The 27,211-nt window shown below is 38.0% G+C and overlaps 1 protein-coding gene and 1 pseudogene across 1 annotated transcript in view; one reads left to right on the top strand and one right to left on the bottom strand.

The window, feature by feature from the left end:
* LOC102013154 overlaps positions 1-15,075 on the bottom strand; it is a 174,799-nt pseudogene extending 159,724 nt beyond the window's left edge.
* The window catches only part of Syt16 (synaptotagmin XVI), a 326,721-nt gene that overhangs the window by 160,540 nt on the left and 138,970 nt on the right, over positions 1-27,211 (top strand). Inside the window, exon 2 of the mRNA XM_013522016.1 lies at positions 17,805-17,984. Coding sequence (XP_013377470.1) covers positions 17,805-17,984 — 180 coding nt within the window. The remainder of the gene's footprint in view (positions 1-17,804; positions 17,985-27,211) is intronic.

Below are 27,211 nucleotides of genomic sequence, written 5' to 3'. Positions count from 1 at the left end.
CAACAAAACAAGTCAAATAGGTCAAGCAAGGAACACCAGTAAATCTAACAACTAGTAAGTCCATATGCAGTATATACAAAATAGGAGCTTGTACAAGATCTTGCCTGAAAAAGTAAAATGTTCCATCAACAAAATCATAATTTTCCTACGTTCTCAAGTTTATGATCATTTTAATAAAAAAACACAGTGTGTAAAAAGCAACTGACACATGAAGATGACAATTTCTGATTACCTAAATGAGTTACAATCCAGAAGCCATGAAATAAAAAGAAACTCTTACCTTCTACCAATTATCTTGCTAGGGTTTCCAAATGACATTGGGGAAACATTGTAACTATCAACCTGCTAGATGTCAGATATATTGAGTTTGTGCTCCCTCAAATCAAAGAATAAATTCTAAGGAATAATGGAGGTTAAGGGTAGGAAAATTTTATTGAGGGAGGTAACTCCAGAGAGATAGGAGAGAACATGAACATGAGTTGTTAATGAGCTCAGTTTTCAAAGAAAGTTTTGTAAAGCAAATAACACGAGGTAGGTACAATGTGGGTCAAAACTACAATCAACAAATAAGATACAAGTATAGCTCCATAGGTAATATTGATTAAATGGGTAAACAGGCTACATAGCAAGTGTACATGGAAAGAACAAAGACTTTTTTGAGGAAGGAATGGTTTAGGAAGTATTGGTTACCCATTGGGGTGACTGATGTTTATCTAGATTTTGTTGGACTAGATGATACCAATTATCTTATCCCCTAGGGAGGGCTGTAGGCCTGGTCAGTCTTTCTTTATCTTGAGGCCTGGTCTCCAACAGATGCACCTCTAGCTGTAGTTGTGATATGTTCTCATCCTCTGCACTGACTCCCTGAGAGTCTAGCCCTCTCTTATAGCCTATAATATTTCTACCTAGGTCTCTATAATATTATCAGAATGGGGCTTCACTGGGTTTAAATAATGAAGGTGCAGATAAGAAAGATGTGAGATAAACTGAGAAATATATTTCTGCTTTTGTTTTTCTGCTCACAGTGGGATTCTGAAACAGAATCTCTGCAGGAGTTTAGATGGTTGGAATCCTATCAAAGATATATACTGAATATTTGGCATTTTGAAATAACATTTTTGTGAGTGCTTTGTTAGATTAGCAATGGTGGTTGAAAGGAAAAACTAATAGAAAATAATGCCTTGAAATATTGTAATTTATTCTGAAAAGTTTTGGTTGAATTTGCTTGTGTTCTAAGATAATATGGCTCTCAATTTCTTTTCCTTACATACTTACATCTCAGTATGCTGGGATTATCATGCCTTCTCCTCTTTTGGTCTCTAAAAAATATAATTTGGTCTGAAAGCAGGATACTTTCAGGTAATGTTTTCTGTTGATGGATCCTGCATATGACTGTGGAGATATCCTACAGAGTTGATGGAAATGGCAATTTTGCATTGAAAATTTAGAGAAATAGGCACTAGAGGAATTCTTTCAAGTCTTTATTTCTGTTCTCTTTGCAAGACAGAAAGCTGTTTAGGTGTAGGTCCTAACCTGTGAGGAAGAAGAGGGCAACCAGTAAAACTGGGAAATCACAATGAAATGTTTTGAAGGATGGCTGGAGAAAATAAAATTGCTTAGGTTAGAGAAAAAAGTCTGGAAGACATAGAGCCATATTCGAGTACCTCAGGGTGGACAGTAGCTTCCTTTGTGAGGAAGAGTGTCTAACTAGAAGGTGTGGATAAAGAAGAAATGGGCTTCTGGCACAGTGATGAACTTCCCAGCCATCAGAAGTATTTAAGCTGATTTTGCTGGTTGTCAATCAGGGTGGCATACACTGGTTGCCTTCCTTTGGTGGGAGCTCAGAAGCCCTTGGTGGGGAGGAAGGCATTACCGCAAAGTTCCTGTGATTATATGTGAGAAGATTCAGCAAGAAGCATCAGAATGTGGGAAAACCAGCATTGTCGAGGTAGATGGGGAAACCTGGGCTGTGTTCTCTGCTCTGTCACCTCTGTCACCATATTGCTGGCCCCTTTGGACAGAAGATTTTTGTTTCTTTAGTGAAGAGTTAAATCAAAGTTTTCCAGCCAGCTAAGTGTTCTTTCAAATTAACAATTTTAAAATAATAGTTTTCTTAGCCTTAACATCTGATGGTTGGCTGCCTTCCCATACCACTGATGGACGTAAACCACAGGGCAAGGGCAGTAGAGCCATGGACTTGATAGAACCCACAGGAAAGACCCACCGCATGGGCCTGATTTTCATCAGATGTTTTCCAGAGCCTTGTCTCCTTCTGTACTGTAATTCAGTGACCATTTACTGATCACGTTATTACATATAAACTAATTTAAAATATACCCTTGGTGGTTATAATTTCTACTTCCATTAAACTTTCAAATATTATAGATCTACTGTGAGTAAGATATCAGGGAAGAGGATGATAAATAAAGAAGGTGCCAAGTCTGGCTTCAGTAAACTATTGTCCAGTGGGGACCACACTGGGTGAAAATAACAATCATGTCATGAGGTCTGTGTAAACATATATGCACTGTGAAAAGGACATGGTCATTAAGTTTGCCTGGCAGGACTAAGATAGGTATGCAGAGGAGTTGGCTTTCCAGAGGCCCTGAAATGAGTAGGGCTTTGCCTGTTAGAAAACTTAGGTCAGGTGCAGGAATCATTATGAGTAAATACATAGAGGTTTGAAAGTCCTTGGACTGTTCTGAGAACTTTGAATAATCTGGTGAGGCTAAGCATAGAGTACTTAGGAAGTGGGTTGGGACTGGATAGGAAGAGTTGTTGATGTTATCATAATACTTTGAGCTTTAGTCTTCAGTGGAGATCCTTAGAAGTTTTACTCTATGACCATTCTCTAGTTTGTACTGCTAATTCTATTAGTGGTTAGTAGAATGGTTTAAAGCTATGAGGAATCTGTTAGCAGCCTGCATAAGAGGGAGAGAAAGACAGAGAAATACACACATGGTGTGGGGAGGCTATGAGACTTGGTATTACATTGTGCTTATAAAATCATCTCTGTCTGAACCTTTCTGACTGTCAGATTATCACAGTAGCTTAGGCCAGTTAAGTCCTCTTTATCAGAGACTGAAAGTTACATTTTTAAGAAGTTAAAGGTTGGAACACTTGGAGTAGGCTTGATAAATAAATGAACAACAACAACAACAAAATAATAAAAGGGGAAGGATAAAAAAACAACCTCAGTTGGCAGTAGTCCAGCCGCAGAGTGGTAGGGTTTAACACAGGCAAACAACTAGGAATGGGGCGGTGGAGATTCAGGACGTTTCAAAGGATTTTTGAGGAGGATAATGAATTAAATCATAGACTTATTAATATGTTGGGGAAGCCGGCAGGCTGCTCTGGGAGAGATATTTGTCAGAGTTTTGGCTTGTAGACATGTCAGTAGACCTCACTGATGGAAGAAGTCATGAGAAATCATACAATGTTTAGTGGGAAGAGTGCCACACACAGAATTTTGATGAAAATAACCTTGAGTGGGGGCAAAATTGAAATTTTGGGAGAATATTCGAAGTCATAGAAAACCCTAAATCAGATGATTCTGTTGATGACAAGCATATGCAAAGCAAAGTTAAAAATAAGGATTTCTTTTTCTTTCTTTCTTTCTTTCTTTCTTTCTTTCTTTCTTTCTTTCTTTCTTTCTTTCTTCTTTCTCTTTCTCTCTCCCTCCCTCCTTCTCTTCCTTCTCTCTCTCTCTCTCCCTCCTTCCCTTCTCTCTCTGTCTCTCTCTCTGTCTCTCTCTTTCCTTCTTTTTTTCTGATTTTTGAGACAGGGTCTTGCCATGTAGTTCAGGCTGGCCTTGAACTCACAGAGATCCTCCTGCTTCAGCCTCCTGAGTGCTGAGATTACAGGCATGCAGCACCATGTCAGCTTCTCAATATTTCTTGTGTTTATTCATTGCTTTCCAGAAAACCTTTGATCTTTAATCTTAAATGGATCCATTTTCCTATCCCTATACAAGATCGAGCCTAGTCCCTCTGCCAGGAATGACTATTATATGATAAAAATGGTATTCTGCTTTATCACATATATGATTGCTGAAAATGCTCACAGATATCTTCCAGTGAAGGTACAACCCCACTCCCAAGACTTCCAGCTGCTCTGGTTATAGAGTTAGGCAGTCTTGCACTGGATTAGAACTTCCTAATTTAGGGGCCAATATTCTTTTTACACCACTGTGTCTCTTTGGCCCTTTAGGCTCTCGCTGGTCTTGTTAGAGGAAACCAGTTCAGAAGAGACTGCGCACCTCTACGTGAACTTAGAATGTCGTGTTTTTCAGTTGCAAAGAGCTAGAATAGAACCTCTACAGTAGTGCTCTCGAGGATGCATCTATAAGTAAAGCTCTGTTAGAAGCCACCGTGTCTTTCATGTCTCACATCATTGGAAGGATCCTGGTTAGACCATGAAAAAATTTAGCTCCACGTGAGTGTGATTTGTACATAGTGGCTACAGGGCTGAGGAGGCACAATTTTCTGACAGAAGTTGTCAGAACACAGCACATTGTGATTTCAGAGCTTTGTTTCACATAGCTTTGCAGCATGATGCCTGCAAAGCATGTAAATGAAGGCACTAGCCTATTCCTCAGAATCCCACTTTAATAGTTCTTGCTTGTTTTGTGAATGAGTAGACTTTTACAAGTCTTGATCTAAATGTGTAAAGTGCTACCCGTTGTTTGGGTTGTCTTAATACCTTTTTGTTTTGTACGTTTTAGATTCATAAAGTCAAATGTGATTAGCCCTTGATATGCAAATTCCCAGTGGGAATAATTTCAAGGACCAATACATGTCTAAATCTATTGAAGTCTCAGATCTGTTTACAACTCAAACATGATTAAACCTTTAAATTGACCTGAAAGTGTAGATGGGGGGAGTCTGAGAGAGTCCCTGGGCTGAGTCAGGTACTTCTGCTTAAGGTTGGAATCAAGGAAACTTTTTAGACCAGTCTGTCATAGCCATGCTGTAAGATCAGTGCTCATGTCTGCCACACAGAGCCAGACCTCTGGCTCTCACAGCTGCAATGATGTGGCCCCTTGTAATCTTCCCTGGGTGTGAGATGATAATCACCTAGTACAGATGGCCTCCTATGCTTCGGTGCACAACCCCTCTGAGTACGCACGATGTGCAGCAGAGTGATGTGGGCATGTGAGTGGGCGGAAATTTTCTAATGTGTCACAATAATAACAGTGCACAATCCTATGGCTGCTCGGCTTCTCCTAGAACTTCAACCCACGCAGCAGCCTACTTGGTTCACAGGCCTGTGTGAATGCTAGACAATCAGCAACTGATAATGAAAAACGCCATGGGAACCAGGGGGAATATAACAGCTTACTCCAAGGGTATAATGAAATGAAATTAGCACAGACAGTAAAACAGACAATTTATGGTGTCTTTTTTTTTTTTTTTTTGTAATTAAAAAGAACCAGTAAATACCTTTACTAGAGAAATCTGAGACTCTCTTAGAATCCATCTGTTTTACAAGAGGGTTTTATTCAGAAACCAACTCTACAGAAGCCTCTTTAAAAGCTTCTACTAAGATATTAGGATAGGTAAAAAGAACCCTGTTTTGAGTACTATGACAATTTTGTTCAGTTTTTCACTTCCTAAATTATTGTCATGTGGCCTGGCTTTAGAAAGGGATGCTAAAACTGAATAATTAATTTTACTGTCAAGGCTATATACATTTTGTTCTTTGTTGAAATGTCAGTGGATTTTTATGTTCCCAATAAATAAATTCTTAGTAACAAGGTAAACATATATCTCTGTGGACAATATTCTGAGGGTAAAAAAATGTGTTATCCATGAAATTTATAATTTAACAAAGCTTTAAATGTATTTCTAAATAAATCATTTTGCTATTTAGAAAAGTTCTCTGTACACAGATCTGCATGTTACCTTCGGGGGTCAAAAGTTAAAATTTGAAGAGTTTCGTAGTAATCTTTAAAAATGTTCAGTTGCTTTGGACTGAAAGAAAAGGTTTTTTTTACAAAAGGGTATTAAATAATAAAAATAATTCATTTCAACTTTTAGTCTCACAGTGTGGGCAGTCTTACGTGAATTGAAAAGTAAAATGTTATAAACAAATCAAAATTATATTTCACTCCAAATGTCGTCCAAATGTATTTGTTTCGGACAGTTGAAGGAAAGTATTTTAGTTGTGTGAATTGGGGTGTGTCCCTCAGTCTCATTTACAAAATGTTCTCTTTTTACTTGAAAGTAAAATTGTCCTGTTGATTTCACAAATCCTATGAATGTATGTTCTCTTTGATAGAGCCTACATTCTCAATTTTATCATGTTATTTTGTTAAGTTCAGTAATGTTTAAGTGATAATGAATGATATCTATACTAAGTGATTAAGTTTCCTTGGCAGAGGATATAGATTGTATGAGGCTCATTTTTGCTCAATTAAATCAACAACATAAGCTTGCCATTTATGGTGGTGAGGGTAAAATGTCAACTCGATTGGATTTGGGATCTGACTTTGGAGACTGGTGGAACAAACTTCTAGCTGTGTCTGGGTGGGTCATGGAGAAGCCACTTTGGGGTCTATATTTGGTTCCTGCTCTTCCTCCCTGTCGTTGTTCCCTTGCTGTGCTTCCAGGGAGCTGTGAATTAAGCAAGTTTGCTTGCCACACCCTTTGCCATGAGCCTGCTGCCTTGTAGCCAGCCAGCCATGGACTGAAAACTTCTGACACATGAACCAAATTAAACATCTCCTTCTTTTTTTTTTTTGGTTTTGGTTTTTTTCTGGTGCCAGGAATCGAACTCACGATCTTGTGCTTGTCAGGTGGGCGTTGTGCCGCTGAGCTAAATCTCCAGCCCCTCATCTCCTCCTTTTAAACTGTGGATGTCAGGTATTGTGTCTCAGCAAGGAGAAAGCTGACTAATACACCACTAAAAAGCACACAACCCAGAAATGTTTACTGTGGTTTTATAAACTGTCAAAATCACCTAATTCTTCCCCACCCCTCAGTCTTTTTCTCCATCTGGAAAGATGTAGGAAAATGGAAAACAGAGAACTCTGAGGAGAGTGGAGAATAGTTGAAGTGTCCAGGGAAACTCAGACAAGTAAAGGAAGTCTCAAAGATTCCTTCTGGGAGCCACTGGTGAATTTTTTGCTTTCATCATTGAATGCAACTTCTGAGCTGGCATCCTAGTAGTAAAGGGAAAAGAGAGCAAGCTTGCTGAGATTTCTTAAGCTTTTGGAAGTGTGTGTATGTGTGTGTGTGTGCTAAGTGAGAATTTACACTTGAACATGAGAAGCAGACAGGTTAGGTTATTTAATTTTTAGAAGAAGATAAGCACATTTCAACACACATGTATTTCTATATCAAAGATAGCACCCCGTGCATACCCCCCAGATGCTGTATTCTTAAGTATTTTGAGAACTGATCGGTTGCTAGTGACTCCATATGTTGCTATGTTTTATTTTGGAACATGTTAAAATCTCACTAGGTTTCATTAAGCCACTTTTTGCCCCTATTTTTTGAAAGAGTATTTTTTCCTTCCAAAGAATTTAACATATTCTTTTAGCTATTACTAGGAAGAAAATTTAAGAGGAACTACCTTTTTTTTTTTTTTACTATATTTAATGTGTATGTAAATATATATTTCATAGTTCAAGAAAGTTTTAGGTGACTGCCCATTAATGAAGGTTATTGAAGTTATAATGGCTAACTAGCTCTAAATTTAGGACATTTACAAATGAGTATGCTTCTATGTACCAAAAACCTTTTCTTTTTTTAGTTACATATGTATCATAGGAAAAAGAAATTGAAGCTATCACTTTAACTGGTTCTATATTAATTTTAAGTGGCTTATCTAACTTTATGGTTATTATATAAATAACTGATGAACAATAAGCCTAATTGTACAGATGTTTTGAATTTGTGTATCAAAGTAGCTCTATATGGAGTTAGACATATTGGTGTTCAGCTCTTAAAAGTTTCTCATTGCAAGCCTTCTATTTTTTTTGATCACTATGAAAGTCTGAACATAAATAGTTTCCATGATTATGCTGGTCTAAAGGAAGAAAATGGTCCAAAAATTCTTTGTTTTTGTCTTCTTTGTAAAAACCTCAACTCTTATATAATGTCTGCTGAGTACTTCTGGGCTCCAGGCTCACACTGTGTTTTCTCTCTTTCTCTGGCCCGCTGTAGTGATCCCCTTTATTATTGATGGTGCTCAAAGTTACTAAGGCTGATGTATAACCCTCTGCTGTCTCCACTGTCCTGCTGATTTCTGAGGTGTAGGGTCTCAACTCTTATTGCCGTTGATGTTGCCTTTGAAAATATCTCCTTGTTTTTCATAAGTTGTTGATATCTAATGCGATAGCTTTTATTGTTAGTTCCTTGGCCTGGGACCAGTGGAGTCTAGGATTAGGTCAGACTAAGTGGTGGACATTTGTCCTGTACCCACCTGTACTTTGACCATGTTCACTGCCTTGCCTATGAGGTTCCCTGGATCTTTAAGTAGATGGATATCTGGAGGAGAATGTAGACATACCTAGGTAAGATCAAAATCTTAGGGTGAACAAAGCTTCCTCCCAAATTATTTTTAGTTCTTGTTGTGAGTCAGATGGCTGCAACTGGTTAACCTTTTTAAACTCCTTCAGCAACTGTGAAATGAAATTTATGATCATCTAGTCTGTGCCACACAGAGGCTACTCTGTTTACATCACTGTGTGCTCTGCCTTCTCTTCGAGTCATTGCTTAAAAATCAGCAGATGGGGCTATCTAGTGGCATGTCAGAGATGCAGCTAAGTTTGAGGAAGTTTCCAACATGAACTATGTGACTGAACTTCACAGCCATCTGATTTCCAATTTAGTAATCACCGAAATAATTAGATGAGTTACTCTGCAGATGGCACTTAAGTTTTGTGACATATGTGTCCTTGTCATCTGTAGCAGATGATCTATGTAATAGTTGTTCTTCACTATAGGATTTGGATATAAGGGATTCAAAATGCCTTTAAAGCTTTCCTTTCAGAGCCTAATTTTGTTGAAACCCGAATGAGATATCAAACCTGCTTTGATTTATACCAATAAAGCTTTTGGCTTGCTGTATTCAGCATTACACATTAATTGTAGTACTGTGCTGACTACTACACTCATAACTTATAGTATTTAAGCTTTATTTTTAATTCTAGATGTTGAATTACAGAATGTTCATGAATGAAGAAAATCTCTTTCAAATAAAAACCGATTATGAGTCTTCATAAGTTTCCTTTCAGTCTTTATTAAACTGATATATTTGGAATTCAAAATCATTTTTTTAGGTAAAATTTTTATACTATAAGATTCACAACCCTTCCAATGTTTTCAAGGTTCATCCATGTTGTAGCATGTGTCAGCATTTTATTTTCTAATCATTACTGTATTAAACCCTGTATTGTACAATAGAGCTACCGGTCTTATTTATTTTGCATAACTAAAACCTTTTTGAACAAAAACTCTCCTTTTGAACAACAACTCTCCTTTTCCTCCTTGCTCTAGTCCCTGACAACCACCATTCTATTACCTGCTTTTGTGTTGTTGACTATTGTACATTCCATATACAGCTGAAGTCATCTAATGCCTGTGTCCTTCAGGTCACTTATAGTGTCCTTCAGGTCCATCCATGTTGTCAAAAAGGGCAGCATTTCTTTTAAACAGTCTAATTTTTTTTGAATGTTTATATCATATTTTCTTTATCCATTCATCCATTGGTGGATACTAGTTAATTCTGTATGTTTGCTACTGCAATGAACATAAGAATGTAGGTAGCATTTCAAGGTGCAGATTTCAATTCCTTTGAGTATGTACCTATAAATAGAATTACTAGATCAAATGGTAATTTGAGTTTTAACTTTTTGAAGAATGTCCATATTGATTTCTACTTTTGCATTCTCCCCAACTTTGTAAAGGGCTCTTTTTCTTGCACATCATCCACAATACCTGCTTAGTATCTTTTGATAGTAACCATCCTAACAGGTAGGATCTGATATCCCATTGTGATTTTGATTTGCCTTTTCCTGGTGATCATTGATGTTGAGCCCCCTTTCATGTGCCTTGTGTGGCCATTTGTATATGATCTTCAGAAAAATGCCTATTTAGGGTTTTTGCCCTGTGTGGTAGATTGACAACTAGTGGTCAACTTGTAACACCCAGCTGAACTGTACCAGTGTGCTGCTGGGTGTGTGAGGCCCACCTGACAATTGTTGCCAACAAAACAAAAGGGACAGGAGAAGAAGAGGTGAAGCTGTTGGGAGCTGTTGGAGCTGTTGGTTTTGCTGGGGCTGCTGTTGGTTCTCTTGGAGGAGCTTGTCATGCTGGCTTTCCAGATGAACTCAGCTGTTCTCATCATCAAGGAGCTTAGGACCTTGGTGTCACTGGGAATGGCTATGGTTCATTTTGGGGGAGCTCTGGTCCTTGCTTTGAGCATGGCTTCCTCACTCTGGAAAGGAAGATGGTGCACTGCTCAGTCTCCTGGAGAAGCTTGTTGCACTGGCTTTCCTGATAGGAGCTCGGGTGTTCTCATCACTGGAGGAGCTCAGGACCTCACTGTTGCTGAGGATGACTGTGGTACCTTTCTGGGGACATCTGGTTCTTACTTTGAGTGTTGCTTCCTGGCCCTAGTGCGGATACCTCAGTCTGCTGGCACAGACCTTCTAGCTTCCACCACTGACCTTTGGGCCTTCCCAGCACAGATTTGTGAAACAGGCCTGCATGAGGCATGGTTGTGGGCTCTTGGCCTCCAGTTGGACTTGTGAAGGAGCATTGTTATGGGCTCTAGGTCTTCAGCTGGACTAATTCAGGACATTGCCCTGGGATCCAGGCTCTCAGCTGGATTCAGTGCTCTTTAGTGTGTGGACAGATTTCCCGCACTCTTTGTATATGATTTGTTGTGTGACTATTACAAAATAATCTTACAATGAAGTGTCCTGTATTGTATTGTTTCCCTTGTAACCCCTGACTACAATACCCTCTCAAAATTTGCCTTTAAATATGCTTTTTCTGCTGAACTAGAAGAATTTCTAATAATTTTGAATATTAAATTATAAATTTAAAATATAAAAATATTATATTAACATAAAATATAAAAGTATTATATTATATAAAGTATAAAAACATATACATTGATAAAAATATTAAATTTTTATCAAACTATGTCCTACAAATATGTTATCTATTCCCATAGCTTACCTTTTCATTTTGTGATTACTTGTTTTGCAATGCAGAAGTTGTTTAACTTCTGTTTGAGTTTTGTTGGAATCCTGTTTATTTTGATGCCTATACTTTTGGTGTCATATCCAAGAATTCATTTGCACTGTCAAATGTCTGGATACCTCATAACAATGTTTTCTTCTAACAGTATTGTTTTGGAGCTTGCATTTAAATCCTTAATCTATTTTGGGTTTATTTTTGTATATGGTGAGAAATAAGGTCCAATTTTATTCTTTAGATGTGGAAATCCAATTTTCTTGCCACCATTTGTAAAAGGGACTCTTAGAATTGTGTGTATTCTTGACAACCTTATCCAAGATCAGTCAGCCTTATTTGTGTGAGTTTATTTCCAGGCTATCTATTCTGCCTCACTGGTCTTCATGTCTGTTTTTATGTCAGTACTATATAGTTTTGATTACCATAGCTTTATAATTTGTTTTGACAGAAGGGGTTTTATTTTTTTGGTCAAAGTTGCTTTGGTTATTCACAATCTTGTTACAAATGAGTTTTAGGATATTTTTTCTGTGAAACAATACCAGAGGGATATTTTGGTAGAGATTACATTGAATCTATACATTGCTTCAGAAGTATGCATAATTTAGCATATGATTAATTCTATGTCTTTCAATTTGTTGTAAGATTTCTTTCATCAACATTTGATAGCACTTAATGTATAAGTCTTTTAGTGTCTTGATTATTTCTAAGTGTTTTATTCTTTTGATGGTATTGTAAGTGAAATTGCTTTCTTGAAGGATTTTCTTACCCTTTCAGGTTGAGCATTGCTAGTGTATAGATACACAATTGATTTTTATACCTTAATTTTATATCTTGTAGTTTTACTGAATTCACTTATTCTAAGTTTTTGGAGTGTTTTACTTTTCCCATGCTTTTTAATTTTATTGTTTCCTTGTCTGATTCTCTGGCTGGGAATTTTAGGACTATGTAGAAGAGTACTTTTAGAAAGGCAAAAGTAGGCATTCACGCATTCTTCCTGATCTCAGAGGGAAATGTTAGCTGAGATTGTTTCACTAATGTTTCCTATTGTATTAACCTAATTTCTTTGTATTCTTTATGTGTGGAGAGTTTTTATTATGAAATAATACTGGATTTTGTCAATTTTTTTCTGCACTTATTGGCCATGTGATTTTTATTGTACATTGTTTTATTTTTTATCTTTTGTCTTTTTGAGGTAAGGTCTCACTATGCAGTTCAGGCTGGCCTCCAACTCACTTATGTAGTCCAGGCTGACCTTGAACTCACAACAATCCTCCTGCCTCAGCCTCCCAAGTGCTGGGATTACAGGCATGCCCCACCATGCCTGATATTTTTGCTTTTTGTTTTGTTTTGTTTTGTTTTGTTTTGGTCTTTTTGAGCTACATTCTTTTAATGTGGGCCATCTATTGATTGCATAGTGTATGTTGAACTATCCTTACATCCCACTTGGTCATGGTATGTGATCCTTTAGATGTGCTGTTCAGTGTGCTGGAATTTTGACAAGGTTTATCAGGTCAGTTATCTGTAGCTTTCTTTTCTTGTGGGGTCTGTTTGGTATTTGATGGTACTAGCTTAATAGAATCAGTTTATAAGTGCTCCCTATCCTACTTTTTGGAAAAGTTCCAGAAGGACTGCTATTAATTCTTTAAATGTTTGCTGGAATTCACCTATGAAGCCACTTCACTCTGGGCTTTTCTTGGTTAGTTTTCAAAAATTCTTTCAGTATTCTAATTTGTTACTGGCTTGCTCAGACTTTCTTTTTCTTTCTAATCCAGTTTTAGTAGGTGTCTAATTCATTGGCACAAAATTACTTAGAATAGTTATTTATGATCCTTTTATTTATGGGTTCATTTGTAGTGTCACTTCTTTCATTTCTGATTTTATTTCTTTGATTCTTTCTTTTCTGAGTTAAGGGTTTGTTTCTTGCTTGGTGGCTTCCTTTATTTATTTAAAGACAAAGTCTCACTATGTCATGTAGGCTAGGCTTGAATTTGCTATGTAGCCCAGGCTGGCCTCAAACTCACAGTGATCTTCCTGTTTCAGCCCAGCCTCCTGAGTGACAGGATTACAGGTGTGTGCCACCACATCCAACTGCTTTATATATTTTTAAAGGAAAACAAGTAAGTTTTTTTTTTTTCAGTTAAAAGTTGTTTTTCTATTCTCTGTAACATGTATTGCTGGTTTATCTTTTATTGTTCCCTTCTTTCTGCTATATTTTTAATTTAGTTTATTCATTTCCTATTTTTTGAGAATCACAATTAAATTTTTGTTTCAGATCTTTCTTTAATGTAAGCATCTATGACAATAAGCTTCTTTTTAAGACTGCTTTCTGACATTCTATACATTTTGACCTAGTTCATTATTTTTCTCAAAATATTTCCCAATTTCTTTTTTATTTATCCTTTGACCTAATATTTGAGTGTGTTGTTTAATTACTATGTGTTTGTGAATTTACCTGTTTTAGTTGTTAATTTCCTATTTCATTCCATTGTGACCAAAAATACTTACAATGATTTGAATCTTCTTGTATTTAAAACTTATTTTGTGACTCAGAATGCTTGTGTACAAGATTTTTCTTTGTACACTTGAAAAGAATGAGTATTTCACTACTGTTCGGTGCAATGTTCTCCAAATTCATCTGTTAGGTTGATTTGGCCTATGTTGTTGCTCAGTTCTGCTGTTTCCTTATTGATTTTCTGTCCCAATGATCTATCTATTATAGAGAGTAGGAAATTAAATCCTCTTATCATTTTTGTAGTGCTGGCTATTTCTCACTTCAAATATGTCAATATTTGCTCTCTATTTTAAGTTCTTTGATGTTGAGTGCATATATATTTATAAGTATATGTATCTCTTGAATTGACCTTTTTTCTTGCATGATAACCTTCTTTAGCTCTTGTGGCAGGTTTTGACTTAGCCTATTTTTGTTTGATATGAATATAGTCACCTTACTCTTCTTTTTACCAATTTAATGGAATATCTTCATCTAGTCCTGTAACTTTCAGCCTCAGTGTGTTCTTAAATTTGGGTGAATCTTTTATATATAGTTAGATCTTGTTTTGTTCTGTGTTCAATTTAGTTGCTATATCTCGGTGTGTCTTCCAGGGTTTCAGTTTGTGTCTTTTTCATGGTTTGTATTTCTTTATTGCTGTCTTACTTACTTTTCTCTCACTGCTGAGTCAAGATACCTGACATTCAAAGTTAAAGGGGGAAACATTTATTTAGCTCACAGTTTGTAGAAGTTTCAGCCCATAATCAGCTGGCTCCAAGGCAAGGTAGCATATGGCAGAAGAGCAAGGGTTCATGGCAGCAGAAGCAACAAAAACAACAAGGGAGCTTAAGAGTATCTTTCTGCCCCTTTTATCTTATTCAGTCTGCTGGGATAAGAATAGTGCCAATCCAATCAGTGGACTGATTTAGTAACCACACACCCTTAATCTAGCATCACACACTCTAGATTTAGCGACCTTTGAAAAAGCCCTATGACCACATGGGGCTTTTGGAGAATATCTAGACACAATCCATAATAATTGCACTTCTCATTTTGTTTATGTATATTTTTTCCTGATTTCATTGAGTTGTCTATTTGGGTTGTCTTGTAGTACACTGAATTTCTTTAAGATGAATTTTTTGTCAAGGAATGCATGGATTTCTATTTCTTTCAGATTCTAGAGCTTTATTCATTTTCTTCTGTGATTTCATGTTTGCTCAGTTCTTTGTGATTTTTGTAGCCTTGCATTGGTGTCTGTATATTTCAAGGAGTACTTACCTCTTCTAGTCTTGACAGATGAGTTTTAGCAGGTAAAGTTTTTCTCCTGCTGGATCCTGGAGCCAGGGTATTAGTAATCATTACAAACTTGGTGGCCATTTTTTCTCTATATTTTGTAGGTCTTATGTAGTAAGTGTTGCATTGTTTTTATAAGTGAAAAGTAACCTTTAAAATTCAAAAGTAAAAATTTAGCTTAATGAATAGCATTGTAAGGCTCAGATGTTTCTGATTATGAATGACAGCTAAACTCTCTTTTTCTTAAGGTGTACTTTGCATAAATCATGTCCTGTGTTGACAGTTTTACTGACCCACTTGAGGAATATCTTTTCTTTCCAGGGCTTTTCTTTGATAGGTACATTTATCAACATGGTGTACCAATGAAGTTTCAAAAATTATTCAGTTCAACAAATAATTACTGAATTTCTGTTGTTTACTGTTGAGAATACAGCAAACAATTCAGACACAGTCCCTGTTTTATTGAATTTAAAATTTAACACTTGAAAACTGTTGAAAAAGCTGCCATGGGCTTGGTGGGTGGGAACACACATGCAACCTAAATCAGAGAAGCAAGCCAGGCTTTTGGAGGAGTGCAGTGTCAGAGTTAGCCAGAGGAAAGGCAAGAAATTGTCCTACAGAGTTGAAATGGTATATGTAGAGGTCTGGATGTGAGCTATGTTTGAAGAACAAGAAATAGATGCATGTAATTTCTGGTGATAGCCAGCAATACTTGCAGTTCCTTGATTTAAGGCTTCAGAACTCTAATCTCTATCCCCATCTTCATATGACTTTCATCTCTTTGTGTCTTCCTTTCTCCTCATAAGGAAACTCATCATTGGATTTAGGTCCCACCCTGATCTAAGAGGATCTCATTTCAAAATCCTTAGCCTAATGATAGCTATAAACTCCAAGTAAGTTCACCTTCTGAGATTCAAGGTGAATGTATGTTTTTCAGGCTATAGTTCAACCTGTTACAGAGGTTTGTAAGAAGGTGCTTGAGGGGTGGGGATTTAGCTCAGCGGCAAAGCGCCTCCCTGCAAGCGCAAGGTCGTGAGTTCAGTTCCCAGTACCGGAGAAAAACCAAAAAAAAAAAAAAAAAGGGTGCTTGAGTAAATCACGCTTGCATTTCAGATGACTCACTCTAGCTATTGTTTGGAGAATGGGCTTGAGAGAGTAAGTGGGGAGCAGGGATATCAGTGAGAATCTGGGTAAAGTACAGTATTGTATACCAATAGCTTTGGAAGTTGGAAAGTGGAGATGAACGTAGAAGATGCTTTGGAGATGGTTAGTTGGGGAGGAAGAAAGAGGGCTGTGGTTGGGGAGCACAGGTAGTAGGAGCGATTTTAAATGATGAAAGGTATTTGGTGAATTTTAAATGGAGATAAGAAAGATGTTGTCTATGAGGAAACATAGTTGAAATTAAGAAAGTGAGGGGTAAAGAGCTAGAGAGTAAAGGAGGAAGAATCCGCAACACAGACTGAACATAAAATGGCATGCTCACATCAACTTGACCAGTGCTAGATAGTTTAAAATCTCTGAGAAAATGCTGATGGTAATGTTGAGGAAGGCGGTTACTCCTGTTTGAGGATTCTCTATGTGCCAAGTACCATACAGATTACATCCCATATGTGTTATTTTATTTAATCCTTGTGGTAGCTATATTTATTTCCTCCTTTGTAGTTTAAAAAACTGGAGCAGAAAGAGGTTGACTGATTTGCCCAAAGCCCAATAATAAGTGGTAGAGTATGATTTCGACCCAGGCTCTGGGACAGCTGAACCTGTCTATACTGGTAGCTCCTACTACTGTATACTGCTTTCAGGGGAGAAGAGATAACCAATATATGCATACTTTTTCATGGTAGATGTGTATTTTGAGAACATATATGGTTGTCATTTAAAAGACTGTAAAATGATGTTCTTGCCCGCTGTTCTTTTCCTTTGTTCTTGTATGACTTGCCACTGGATTGCTTCAGAGAGGGAGTATCATTTAGCATTCATATTTTCATGGGATTGGGACAAGTTTGATTCATTTCTCTATTTATCAGGATGGTGAAGTGAGGTGATTTTTATACCTTCATATTATTAAACTTGCCTAAGAATTAAAGCTGCTCATAGGAGATTTATTCTCATAAACTTTCAAATGTAATTTCTCCCATGACTCACTGACACATGTTCTGTAATGTTAATTTCCGGATTTCTTTATTAACTGTTTAAGGTACAGTGGGTAATATTGAAACAAGGCCACTTAAAGCTCAAGGCTTTTTAAGTAGAAGAAGCGGATAAGGAGAAAATGGAATTTCATTTTCCAAAATTCTAAAATATTAGTGAAACTTTAAATTCTTATTTCCTATGTAGATGGCATTACTAATTTACATATTACCATTGATAATCACCATCATATTACACAGCTGGCTTTACAAAAATGTATGTAGAAAGCAACTTTCCTTCTAATTGCAAATTTTGATAGAAATATCCATCTGAAAGTTTGCCTCAACTTTGTTAGCATCAGGTAGCTGTAGTTTGTGAGTTTGAAGTTGAACCCTAAGCTAATGACAGGCATAAGAGTTGTACTCTGGGTAGAAAAAGCATACATGCAAAAGTATGGAGGTCTGTTATCTGAGAAGCCAGCCTACCAGGATATAGTAGGTGACAGTCCTTTTCCATTGCCCATACATAGTCTTGGGGACTTGAGCCAGGGTAAGGACTTGTAGAGTATTTGTCATTCTAATTAATACAAGTAAAGATTCTCAATAGCTGTGGTTATTTGTTAGAACCAAAAGTTGAATCAATTTAATGGTGATGACATTTTTTTCTTTTGTGTTCTCTTTCAGTCACTCCTGAAGCCATTGGCTTCTTGTCTGCTGTTGGGGTCTTTATTGTTCTTCTGGCTGTCCTCTTCCTCTTTATCAACAAGAAGCTGTGTTTTGAAACCATAGGAGATCTTCCATTCCTGGGACAACGAGGAAAAAGAAAGCACTCTAAAGACAAGACTCAGATCCACAAGGGGCTTGGTAGGTGTCGTGTGTCATATTCTCCTGAGTTTGACATCTTGCTGTGGTTTGGGTCAGGGAAAGAGTGTCCCCATTTCTAGGATGGGTCCCAGTAAGAGCTCAGCCATGAGCTCTTTAGTAGCCATGGTGGTGGACATGGTGAATGGCTGTTACTAAAGGGTCTGTCACTTTTATGAAGGTAATGCTCTCCTTAGGGTTTGAAGAGCGGATGGGAAAAGCTACATCAACACTTACTGTCTTCTTAGCTCTTCAGTTGTCCTATGTCGAGTTTACCTCTGGCTACTGTTTGAAGAAAAAGGTGTATATTGGTTGCCAAAAGCCTTGATTTTAGCCTCATGATGTTGACATTTTACTTCTTAGCTGTTTTGGGGCCACTCCTACCTTGTAGGACAACAGTCACTTTCCCACAGGGAGGCTTTCACTCTTTAAGAACACTGAATGTTCTACATCATTTACTCACTGCACTTAATTTGATGAATGAAAAATAAAGAAACAATTGACTTCTTGCTCTTCAAGGACATATTCTACGTTCATCTGGTGACGTGTAGCACTTAGTGGTGCGTGTCATCATCGCAGTGTGCTAGTTATCATTCCACACAAGCTGTGCACTGAAAGAGCACTCGTACCTCATAACTTAAGGCTTTGCTGCTGTTTAGCAGTCTATTAACCATCTCCCTTGTACCATACAGGGTATGGGACATGATGGGGTGGTCAAGGAGCAACGTTGCATTCTCCTTCGAGCAAGGTCAAAGTCTGGAGGAGAACACTGTCTGGTCCTTCTTGCCCTTGGTTGTCTTAAGTGAGTGTAGACCAGGTAGCTTATTGATACAGTGGCTTTTGTAATCGTGTTCAGCTTGTTGTCTTGTTATAAAAAGGCATAATTTACATGTCATTTGCAAGAAAATAGAGGAAACTAGAAGCATCATGTTAAGCTAAATAAGCCAGACTCAGAAAGACAAGGCTGTCGTCTTCCTAATATGTGGTCTTAAAAAATGAAAGTAGAAGGGAGATTCTTAATAGACAAGAGGGAGGGAATAAAGACAAGGGGGAGAGGATGTAAGAGAGGGAAGGTTAGAAGGAAAATGGATATGATCAAAATATTGCATATATGTTTATGAAGATACCATACCAAAAGTTTGTAAAATTAATAGATATTAATAAGTAGTATATTAAAAAAGTATAATTTAGGAATAAAAATATATTACTTTTCTATTGCTTCATAACAAATTACCCCAAACTTTAGTGGTTTAGAACTATGAATATTCACCTGACTTTTTAAAAAAATTTGAGAATCTAGGAGTGGCTTGGTTGGGTGGTCTAGAATAGGGTCCCTCATGAGGAGGTGTCAGCTGGGCTGCCATCCTCTGTCAGCGGGTACATGGCTGTCAGAGTCACTTCCAAGAGGGTGAAAGGCCTCACTTCCTGTCCCTGAGCCCATCCCAGGACTACTTGTCTTTATGACCTGGCATCTGACTTTCTCTTAGTGAGAGATCCATTGAGAATAAGAGGAACCGCAGTTCCTCCTACAAGCAAAACTGAAAAGTCACACAGTGTCACTCGGTCACATTCTAGTCATTTGCTGAATTTAGGCTGTGTTGAAAAGAAGGGAGATTAGCCTGTACTTGAGGGAAAAAGTATTAAAGAATGAGTGAACAAAAATCAGAGATGGTGATTAGGAAAGGTATAGACTGCAGATTGGCCATTCATTGGGAATGTTGCTGCTTTTTTTTTTTTTTGAACTCCACTTTGGACATCTGATTCATCTTCTGAAAACAGAATGGAATATTTACATATAGTTTGTCATATAAAATTGGGGACTTATGAATAGTTTAGGAACTACTGTCCCAGTTGGTCCATAAGTAAGTGGGATGAGTGTCTGCTTGCTTGTGGGGTGGTCTGAGGGAGGACTCATAACTACTCTAATTCCCCCTTCAGAGCTGACTGCCACTTGTGTAACCTTGGCAAATCACACAGCCATTCTGAACTTCAGTTTCCTCATGTGCATATTGGGATTATCAATATATCTCTGGCAGGGTTGGTCTAGATTAAGTGCATTAATTTTGTCAAGATACTAACATTGGGTCTATGGTGAAAGTCCTAATAGTGCTTGAACCATAGTTGTATAATATTAACCAGTGCCAACTTCTAAGATTAACATCACACATGAATATATTACATTTATTACTTAACTGGGGGAGTTTGAAGCTGGTAATATTTTCTCCTTTGCAAACTATAATGAGTACAAAGCACTAAGGTTAGAGCTATTTAAAATATTGCCTTTTTATCTTGTTTGACATGTTATTTGAGTATTTTAAAGACAATTATGAATTATACTTGCAAATAAGTTGTGGTTTGAAGGTAATGTTGAAACAATAAAAATAAAGCATGAACCAGAAGCGGTTAGCTCAAAAAAAAAAAAAAAAACCAAAAAAACCAAAAAACCAAAAACCCCACAAAACACTGAAAAATACAAGTCTTCAGTTGAGAGTGGGGTCATATGAAGGGAGCTTTTAAAATAGTTTATTCAAGAGAATCTCTGAATTATAATGTCTAAAAAGCAAACACCTTCATTTTGACATTTCTCCTTTTAGAGGTTTAATTATCATTGATCAAAAGTCTTTAGAAAACATGCTTCTATTCCAGATTTTTATCTAACCTTTGATATTTGCCTTAATTATCACCCCCAGAGCACTGATTTCTCTGAAGTTGGGATGTTCTTAACATATTTTGACAAATATTAAAGAAGAAAGGAAGGCAGCCTGGTGTAAAAAGAAGTGTGGTGCACGTAAAGCTTAGTTTTATGGCTAATTGACTGTGGTATTTTGGGAAACTTGCTTCACCTCTCTGGGTCTTAAGCCCTCATTTGCGAATTGATGAGTCTGGACTAGATTTCTCTCAGTTCTGTGATCCTGTTTGGTTCATAGGGTTACCATGGCAACTTCTTCTGTAGCTCTTAGTCTATGAATGGAAGAGACCCAATAAAAATGATTAAAAATCTCTAGATCATCCTTCTTTTAAATTGAAGTATATTATAGGTAAAAATAGCTGAATATCAGTGACCTAATGAATCCTTATAATCTATGTGCTCTTCTGATCTTTGCTGATCAGGCAATATCAGAGAGACATGAGCAACAACTTATTTTCTGAACCTACTATGCAAAAATAATTTTCTTTAGGCTACATATTTTTCAAATATACCTTTCTTTAGGCTATATATTTTTCAAAGTTTGAAGAATATTCATACCACTTTCCATGTGGAATTAAAGGGGAAAATAATATGAAATGATGTCTTGCTAATAACACAGGTAAGAATAATAATTATAATTGTCCACTGTCATTTATTTAGCCCTTGGGACTGCTATATATCCATTAAATATTTTATATGCATTATTTGATTTCTGTACAGTGCTGTATTATACATTGGTAGTGATTACTTTGGAGGGAAAGGTAGATTCTACTTGTAACAAAGGAGCTTTTATTCAGCTGTGAGATAGAAATGGATTAAAAATGCAAATCTCATACTGAGATAGTTTTTAAAGAAATGTATTTGAGGACAAGGGGGATGAGAAAGAGATTTTGTTTTGTTTCCCCAAAAGCTTTTTTTTGTGTGACAAAGGCAAAAGACTTCGGAGCAAAGACCATTGTTTTAAGAGGTATAAGGCAGAAAGGATGAAGGAAACAGCTCCTCTTAAGCAAGGACAGGGAAAGAGTGACTCTCCAGCTGTGGAAAGGTCAGACAATGGCTTGGAAGATGACGAAGAAGGACATTCAGAGGGCCTGAGACGTTGCCTGGACTCAACTTTGACAAGGGTAGCTGGTGTGGAGCAGTTGGAGCCTGGCTCTAACGTTTGTAGTAATAGCAGAATCCAACATGACCCAAGGCAGAGCCACGAAGCAGAGCACTGTATGCTCCACGTTCGGCACTAACCCTGCAGATCACATGCACCACGTGGGCCTGGGGTGGCTGCAGCAGGGTAGAACATAACAGCGAAGGTGGAGGGAGACAAAACTTCTCCTTTGCAATTCCTCCACATGAATAGTTCATACCAACAGATATTTGGACATTTCTGCATGACCCTATGGAGTGCACAAGATAGTGGTGTTCCCACCAGGCACATAAGATTAGTGCAGCATGGAATGAGGTGGGTCTATGTCAGAGCCTGGGAAACAAATTATCCCAGGCCTGTGGGGACAGGGCTGTCATCATTATACCTGCCTCCTGTGCGGTGGCCCTGAGCAGCACCCCCTTAGAAAGGCTCTGCAGTTGGCTTAATGCTCTAGTGTTGCTGTCTTGAAATTCTTAATGATTCAAAGGTCCTGAATTTTTCTTTTGCACTGAGTCTTGGTAGTTATGTGGTTTGTGAGGCTCGCATGATCACCAGGCGGCACTCCAGGTCTACAGACTTGGCAGAGAAGGCTGTGAAGGCAGAGGCTGATGCCTCTGGAGGTCAGCGCACACCAGCAGGGATGAGCAGCACATCAGGTTAAATAAGCTTACACCTAGGCTGCACGCTCCTTGGTTGAAGGGGATATACAAGTAGGAGTGGAAATCCCAAAGGCTGATTATTTACCCAAAGTGAAATTGACAGTTGCTTTGAGTGGGCAAGTTGAAGTTTAGTTTCTCAACACTGAGCCTCTATGAACGAGGGCTTCAGAAAGAGATGAGAGTAGCAAGGGTAGACAAGGACACTGCATTTGGTGCCCAGCAGTGAGGCTGTGCCAACTGGAGCTCCTATAGGAGAGCTTTCTCCTTATAGTTTCTAGATAGGCCCAGCTGATTGGTCCTTCTCCACGACCAGCCCTACCTCCTTACTTGCAACTAAGTGTACCTTCTGGTCCAGCAGAGACCTCTGACCTGCCCCAACATTTCCTTCTGCTTGGGGCATAATGGATGCTGTTGTCAAATATTTGTGCCTCACCTCTGCTTTTAGGTCAGAGTATGTTCAAGTGCAAGTTTTCTATAACACAGTTCAATAAGTCGTTATTGTCATCATCTCTGCTTTACAGATGAGGAAACTGAGGTTTAGAAAAGTGAATTTTTCTCCAAATTATTAACTAGCAAAACTCACACTCAAGACTGTCTTAGTTCAGAGACCGGGAACATAATGCCCTACTTTTCTGCTCACATTATCATCCCAGTTTAATCCTCTACTTCATACTGTCAAAATAGCTTCTGGGATGACAAAAATGGGGAAGAGGGTTTTGTTGGGTCTGTTACTTTCCTGTGGCTGCCGTTACAGGTTGTCACACACTTGATATCTTAACATAAACTTGTTCTTGCACAATTCAGGAGGTTCTGGTGACGAGCGTGTTCCTCTTCTCTTAGTTTCTGGTGGCTGTTGGTTGTCTGTGGCATTCCTTGGCTTGTGGTTGTACCACTCCATTTCTGTCTCCATCTTCCCCTCGTCTTCTTCTGTGTCACCTTCTCCTGTGTGTTTCTGTCCTCTGTCATTGGATTTAGGCCTCACTCTGATAATCCAGGAAGAATTTCTTGCTTTAAATCCTTAATTTAATTAAATCTTCAAATTCTCTTTTTTCAAATAAGTATCACACAGAGGTTCTGGGGATAAGGACATGGATATATCTTTTGGAGGCCAGCAGTCAGCCCACTACAGGGGAAGAGGAGGGTGGAAATATCCTCTGGAAATGATTTTTAGCCATCCTACAACAGAAGAATTGATGAAGAATTGAATGCAAGATTGTCTTTCTGCACTTTGCTGCCATAGCGGTCCTCCACACTCCCCAAATGGGGCTAGAGTGATGCTTACTGAGAGGTAGCAAACGCTGGTCAGACATGAACAATGGCGACAGTAGCCAGCAGTTGAAGTGTTTTCCACCACTAAGCTCTATTGAGCTACCGTCGATCTCAATCCTGGGAATCTTTAAAAAATTATTAGTGTCCAAGGCCCACTGCAAATTAAATTAAATGGGGAGTGATAGTGCAGGGGAAACAGCTTTAGTAAGAATGCCAGGTAAGTGAAGCTGCGGCAGAAATGGGGTGCCTGGTGGAAGTGAGGGGCTTCATCATCAAGTTCCCCTTTTGAGGCAGGAAAGGAAGTATCTGGGCAGACTCTTAACATTGGCCTCGGCTCTTAACCCCGGCCTTGCTTCTGCCTACTGTGGATGGATCTGGTGCTTCCCACCCAGCTCCCGCCCACAACACTCCGTTCCATCTTGGTCAGCAAGCTTCCATGATGCTTCCCTCTCTTCCCCCACCCATACATCCAATGATGCTGTTTTCCTGTTCAGCTCACTTCTGCGTGGGGATTAGAAGACAAGTATTTAGCAGAGGTGTCTTCCTTTGTAAAGTTATTCAAAGTTGCCAAATTACAATGAACTTTAATTCATATTCAAGATCCTAAGCATTCTGCAAGTTTGGAAAAAGTTTTTGTGAATGTACCAAGACAGGAGAGTCTGATGGGCCCTTCTGTGTGTCTTTTAGTGTAGTCTTAGTGATTTTGGACAACATTCTGTTTTTCTTTTATGCCCAACAAATTTTATAAAATTGTACCAGTGAAATATGTATATAAATATGTGGTGTAATGGTCAACATATATAGATGGCCTTACTTCATTTTTTTCTTTTTGTCTCTTTGAGCTAGAGAAAGACGTGCAGCCACATACCCATCTTATAGATGTAAATAACCACCATCAGCCTCCTCATACTGCACATTTAGTATAGCTGATTAAAAATAGTAAGAGGAAGTCTTTTGTGAGGATAATGTAAAAACAGTATGAATCATATTCTCCTTTACTGAGAGATTTCAATTACCTTAACATTTTAGTCTCTCTTATTTTGTACCCAGCAGCTACATTTCTTTATCTGCAAGTCTATGCAGTGTCTCCATTTTGGGATATACTATTCAGGTGAATTTTAAATTAATCAAGTATTTTGTAACAAAGAAGTTTCAATGTCCTCCTTTCTAAAAGTAAGATGATTAAAAAGTATAAACACCACTGAGTGTTTTTTGCTTACATTGCACAGACTTTAGGATTACACAGTGATTTATCGTAGAGCCGTGGGTTGGGTAATCTTTAGAAAGTTGAGATCCTCTCTTCTTCCATCCCTTGTTTTGTTCTTTTTAGTCCTGTGATAATGGGGTGCATAAAATAACCTCTTCCTACTTCTTTTTGCACCTGTCTCTACTTTAGGAAATGCAGAAATAGACCCATTTTAAAGGGAGTTAAATAGAACGGGAAGAATATTTATTAGTAATTTTTTTTGGGCGGTATCAGGAATTGAACTCAGGACTTTGTGCTCACCAAACAGGCACTTGTGCCACTGAGCTATATACCTGGCCCCCCTTTTATTCTTTTTTTTTAGGGGGGAGTTAGTAGTCTAAGTTGAAAGATATTTTCTCTTTGGATTTAACACCTTAATTTGCATAGGATGCACTATGTGTTGTATTAGGTTAAACTCTGAAACTTTAGGTTGGAAGTTTCATGTGGTTTAACATAATACAGGATTTGAAAAATTGAGACTTGAGAAGAATAAAAGTTTGATTGAACATCAGCACAAGATAATGTATCTCATTGTGGTGTCCAGTGACTTGATTAAGAGACAAATAATTAGTAATTGATTTTGATCTTGTTCTAATACTTTGGAAATATCTTTGGGCTTGAACTGCTGATAGGCCCACCATAGTATGACTAACTGAACCCTGTCTGTTTCGTGGGTATAGATTCTGAGAAACCAGGTTGAGAGGTTACTGCATTGAGAATATTCATTTATCCACTCATCATATTGATTAAGAATCCATGCATGCCATATGCTAAGCACTTATGCCAAGTGCTAAAACATAAAATGCTGAAAAAGGAAGATGTAGTCTTAATTTTTTAAGAATTGCATTCTTTTTATGAAGACAGACAAAACCAAACAAAGCTAAAAATAAAAAGGCAAATAAGTAAAATAATTATAGATTGTTATAAATGCTCTGAGGGCCTAAAATAAAGATTAACTGACAGGATGTGTAGATTTACTAAATTTAGGTATGACTGAGCACATTTTGCTCATGGGTGCATAGGATAACTGAGGAGTCCATTATGGCTATATGGAGATGTAGTGTGTGTGTGTGTGTGTGTGTGTGTGTGTGTGTGTGTGAACAAAGGGAGGAAAAGAAGAGACATAGGAGGAAAGAGAGGGAGGATTAGCTCACATGATTATGGAAACCTACCAACTCCACAATCTGCAGGGTAGGGCTGGTCGGCTGGAGACACAGGAGTGAACATCGCTGCAATTCGAGCTGGAAGGCCACCTACTGGCAGAATTCCTTGTTGCTTGGAGGGGTGAGTCTGTTCATTTAAGGCCTGCACCTCACTGATGTGGCCCACTCACATCATAGAGAGAAATCTGCTTTATATAATGTCAGCTGATCGACATGTAAGCCTCACACCCAAAGAAAACCACCTTCCAGAGTGGTCTTTGACCAGTATTTGGGCACTGTGGGCTGGCCGAGTTGCTACATGACATTAACCATCACGGGAGCTCATTGGCCACCTGTGCTTGTTTCTTCCCTCCAGGGCATTATGGTAGGAAGGTTGGGAAAAGATCTGGATTAAAAAAACTTTTATTGTGGAAGTGTTCAAATAACAAGAAAGTAGCAAAAGAATGGTATAATGATCCCACATGCCCATCATCCACCTTCAAGTGTTACTAACAAAGATGATTCATTTCTAAATTATACCTTCTTATCTTGGTTTTCTTTTTTCCTTTGCACAGGAAGCAATGCTCCCTTGAAATTTTCATTCCTTGCTATTTGCTTTCTTGCAAATAGACAGTGGGTTAACTCCATTGCTCAAGGATTGAACCCAGCACATGAACTTGTTATCCAGACAAGTGACTGCCAGAGAGAGAAAGATTCAATTAGAGATTGGGAGGGGATGTAGAGTATTAGGCAGTTGTGGGCGCACCTCACTCACATTTGGAATATGAGCAAGCCTGCTTTCTGAGCTATTTATGTAAGTGTGCATGGTAAGTTACCTTGAAAAGATTCTTCTTGTGGCATCTGAGCTCCCTCTGTGATATTAATATTAATAAAACCAAAGGATATTAATAAAAGTGAAGCTGAAGCTCTCTATAAGCATGAATTACTGTAGAAATGTTTAACACACAAGTGTGAGCTCTCCTCAAACACGCATCACTGCATCAGTGTTTCAAAGGTTCAGAATATTTCCCTTATGATTTTTTACTTTACCAATGACTGTATAACATATGGATATGGATATATA

The sequence above is a fragment of the Chinchilla lanigera genome, unplaced genomic scaffold (genome assembly GCF_000276665.1).
Source record: "Chinchilla lanigera isolate Chin_1 unplaced genomic scaffold, ChiLan1.0 scaffold00065, whole genome shotgun sequence".
In the NCBI taxonomy this organism is placed as follows: Eukaryota; Metazoa; Chordata; class Mammalia; order Rodentia; family Chinchillidae; genus Chinchilla; species Chinchilla lanigera.
This window is presented reverse-complemented; position numbering and strand designations above follow the sequence as displayed.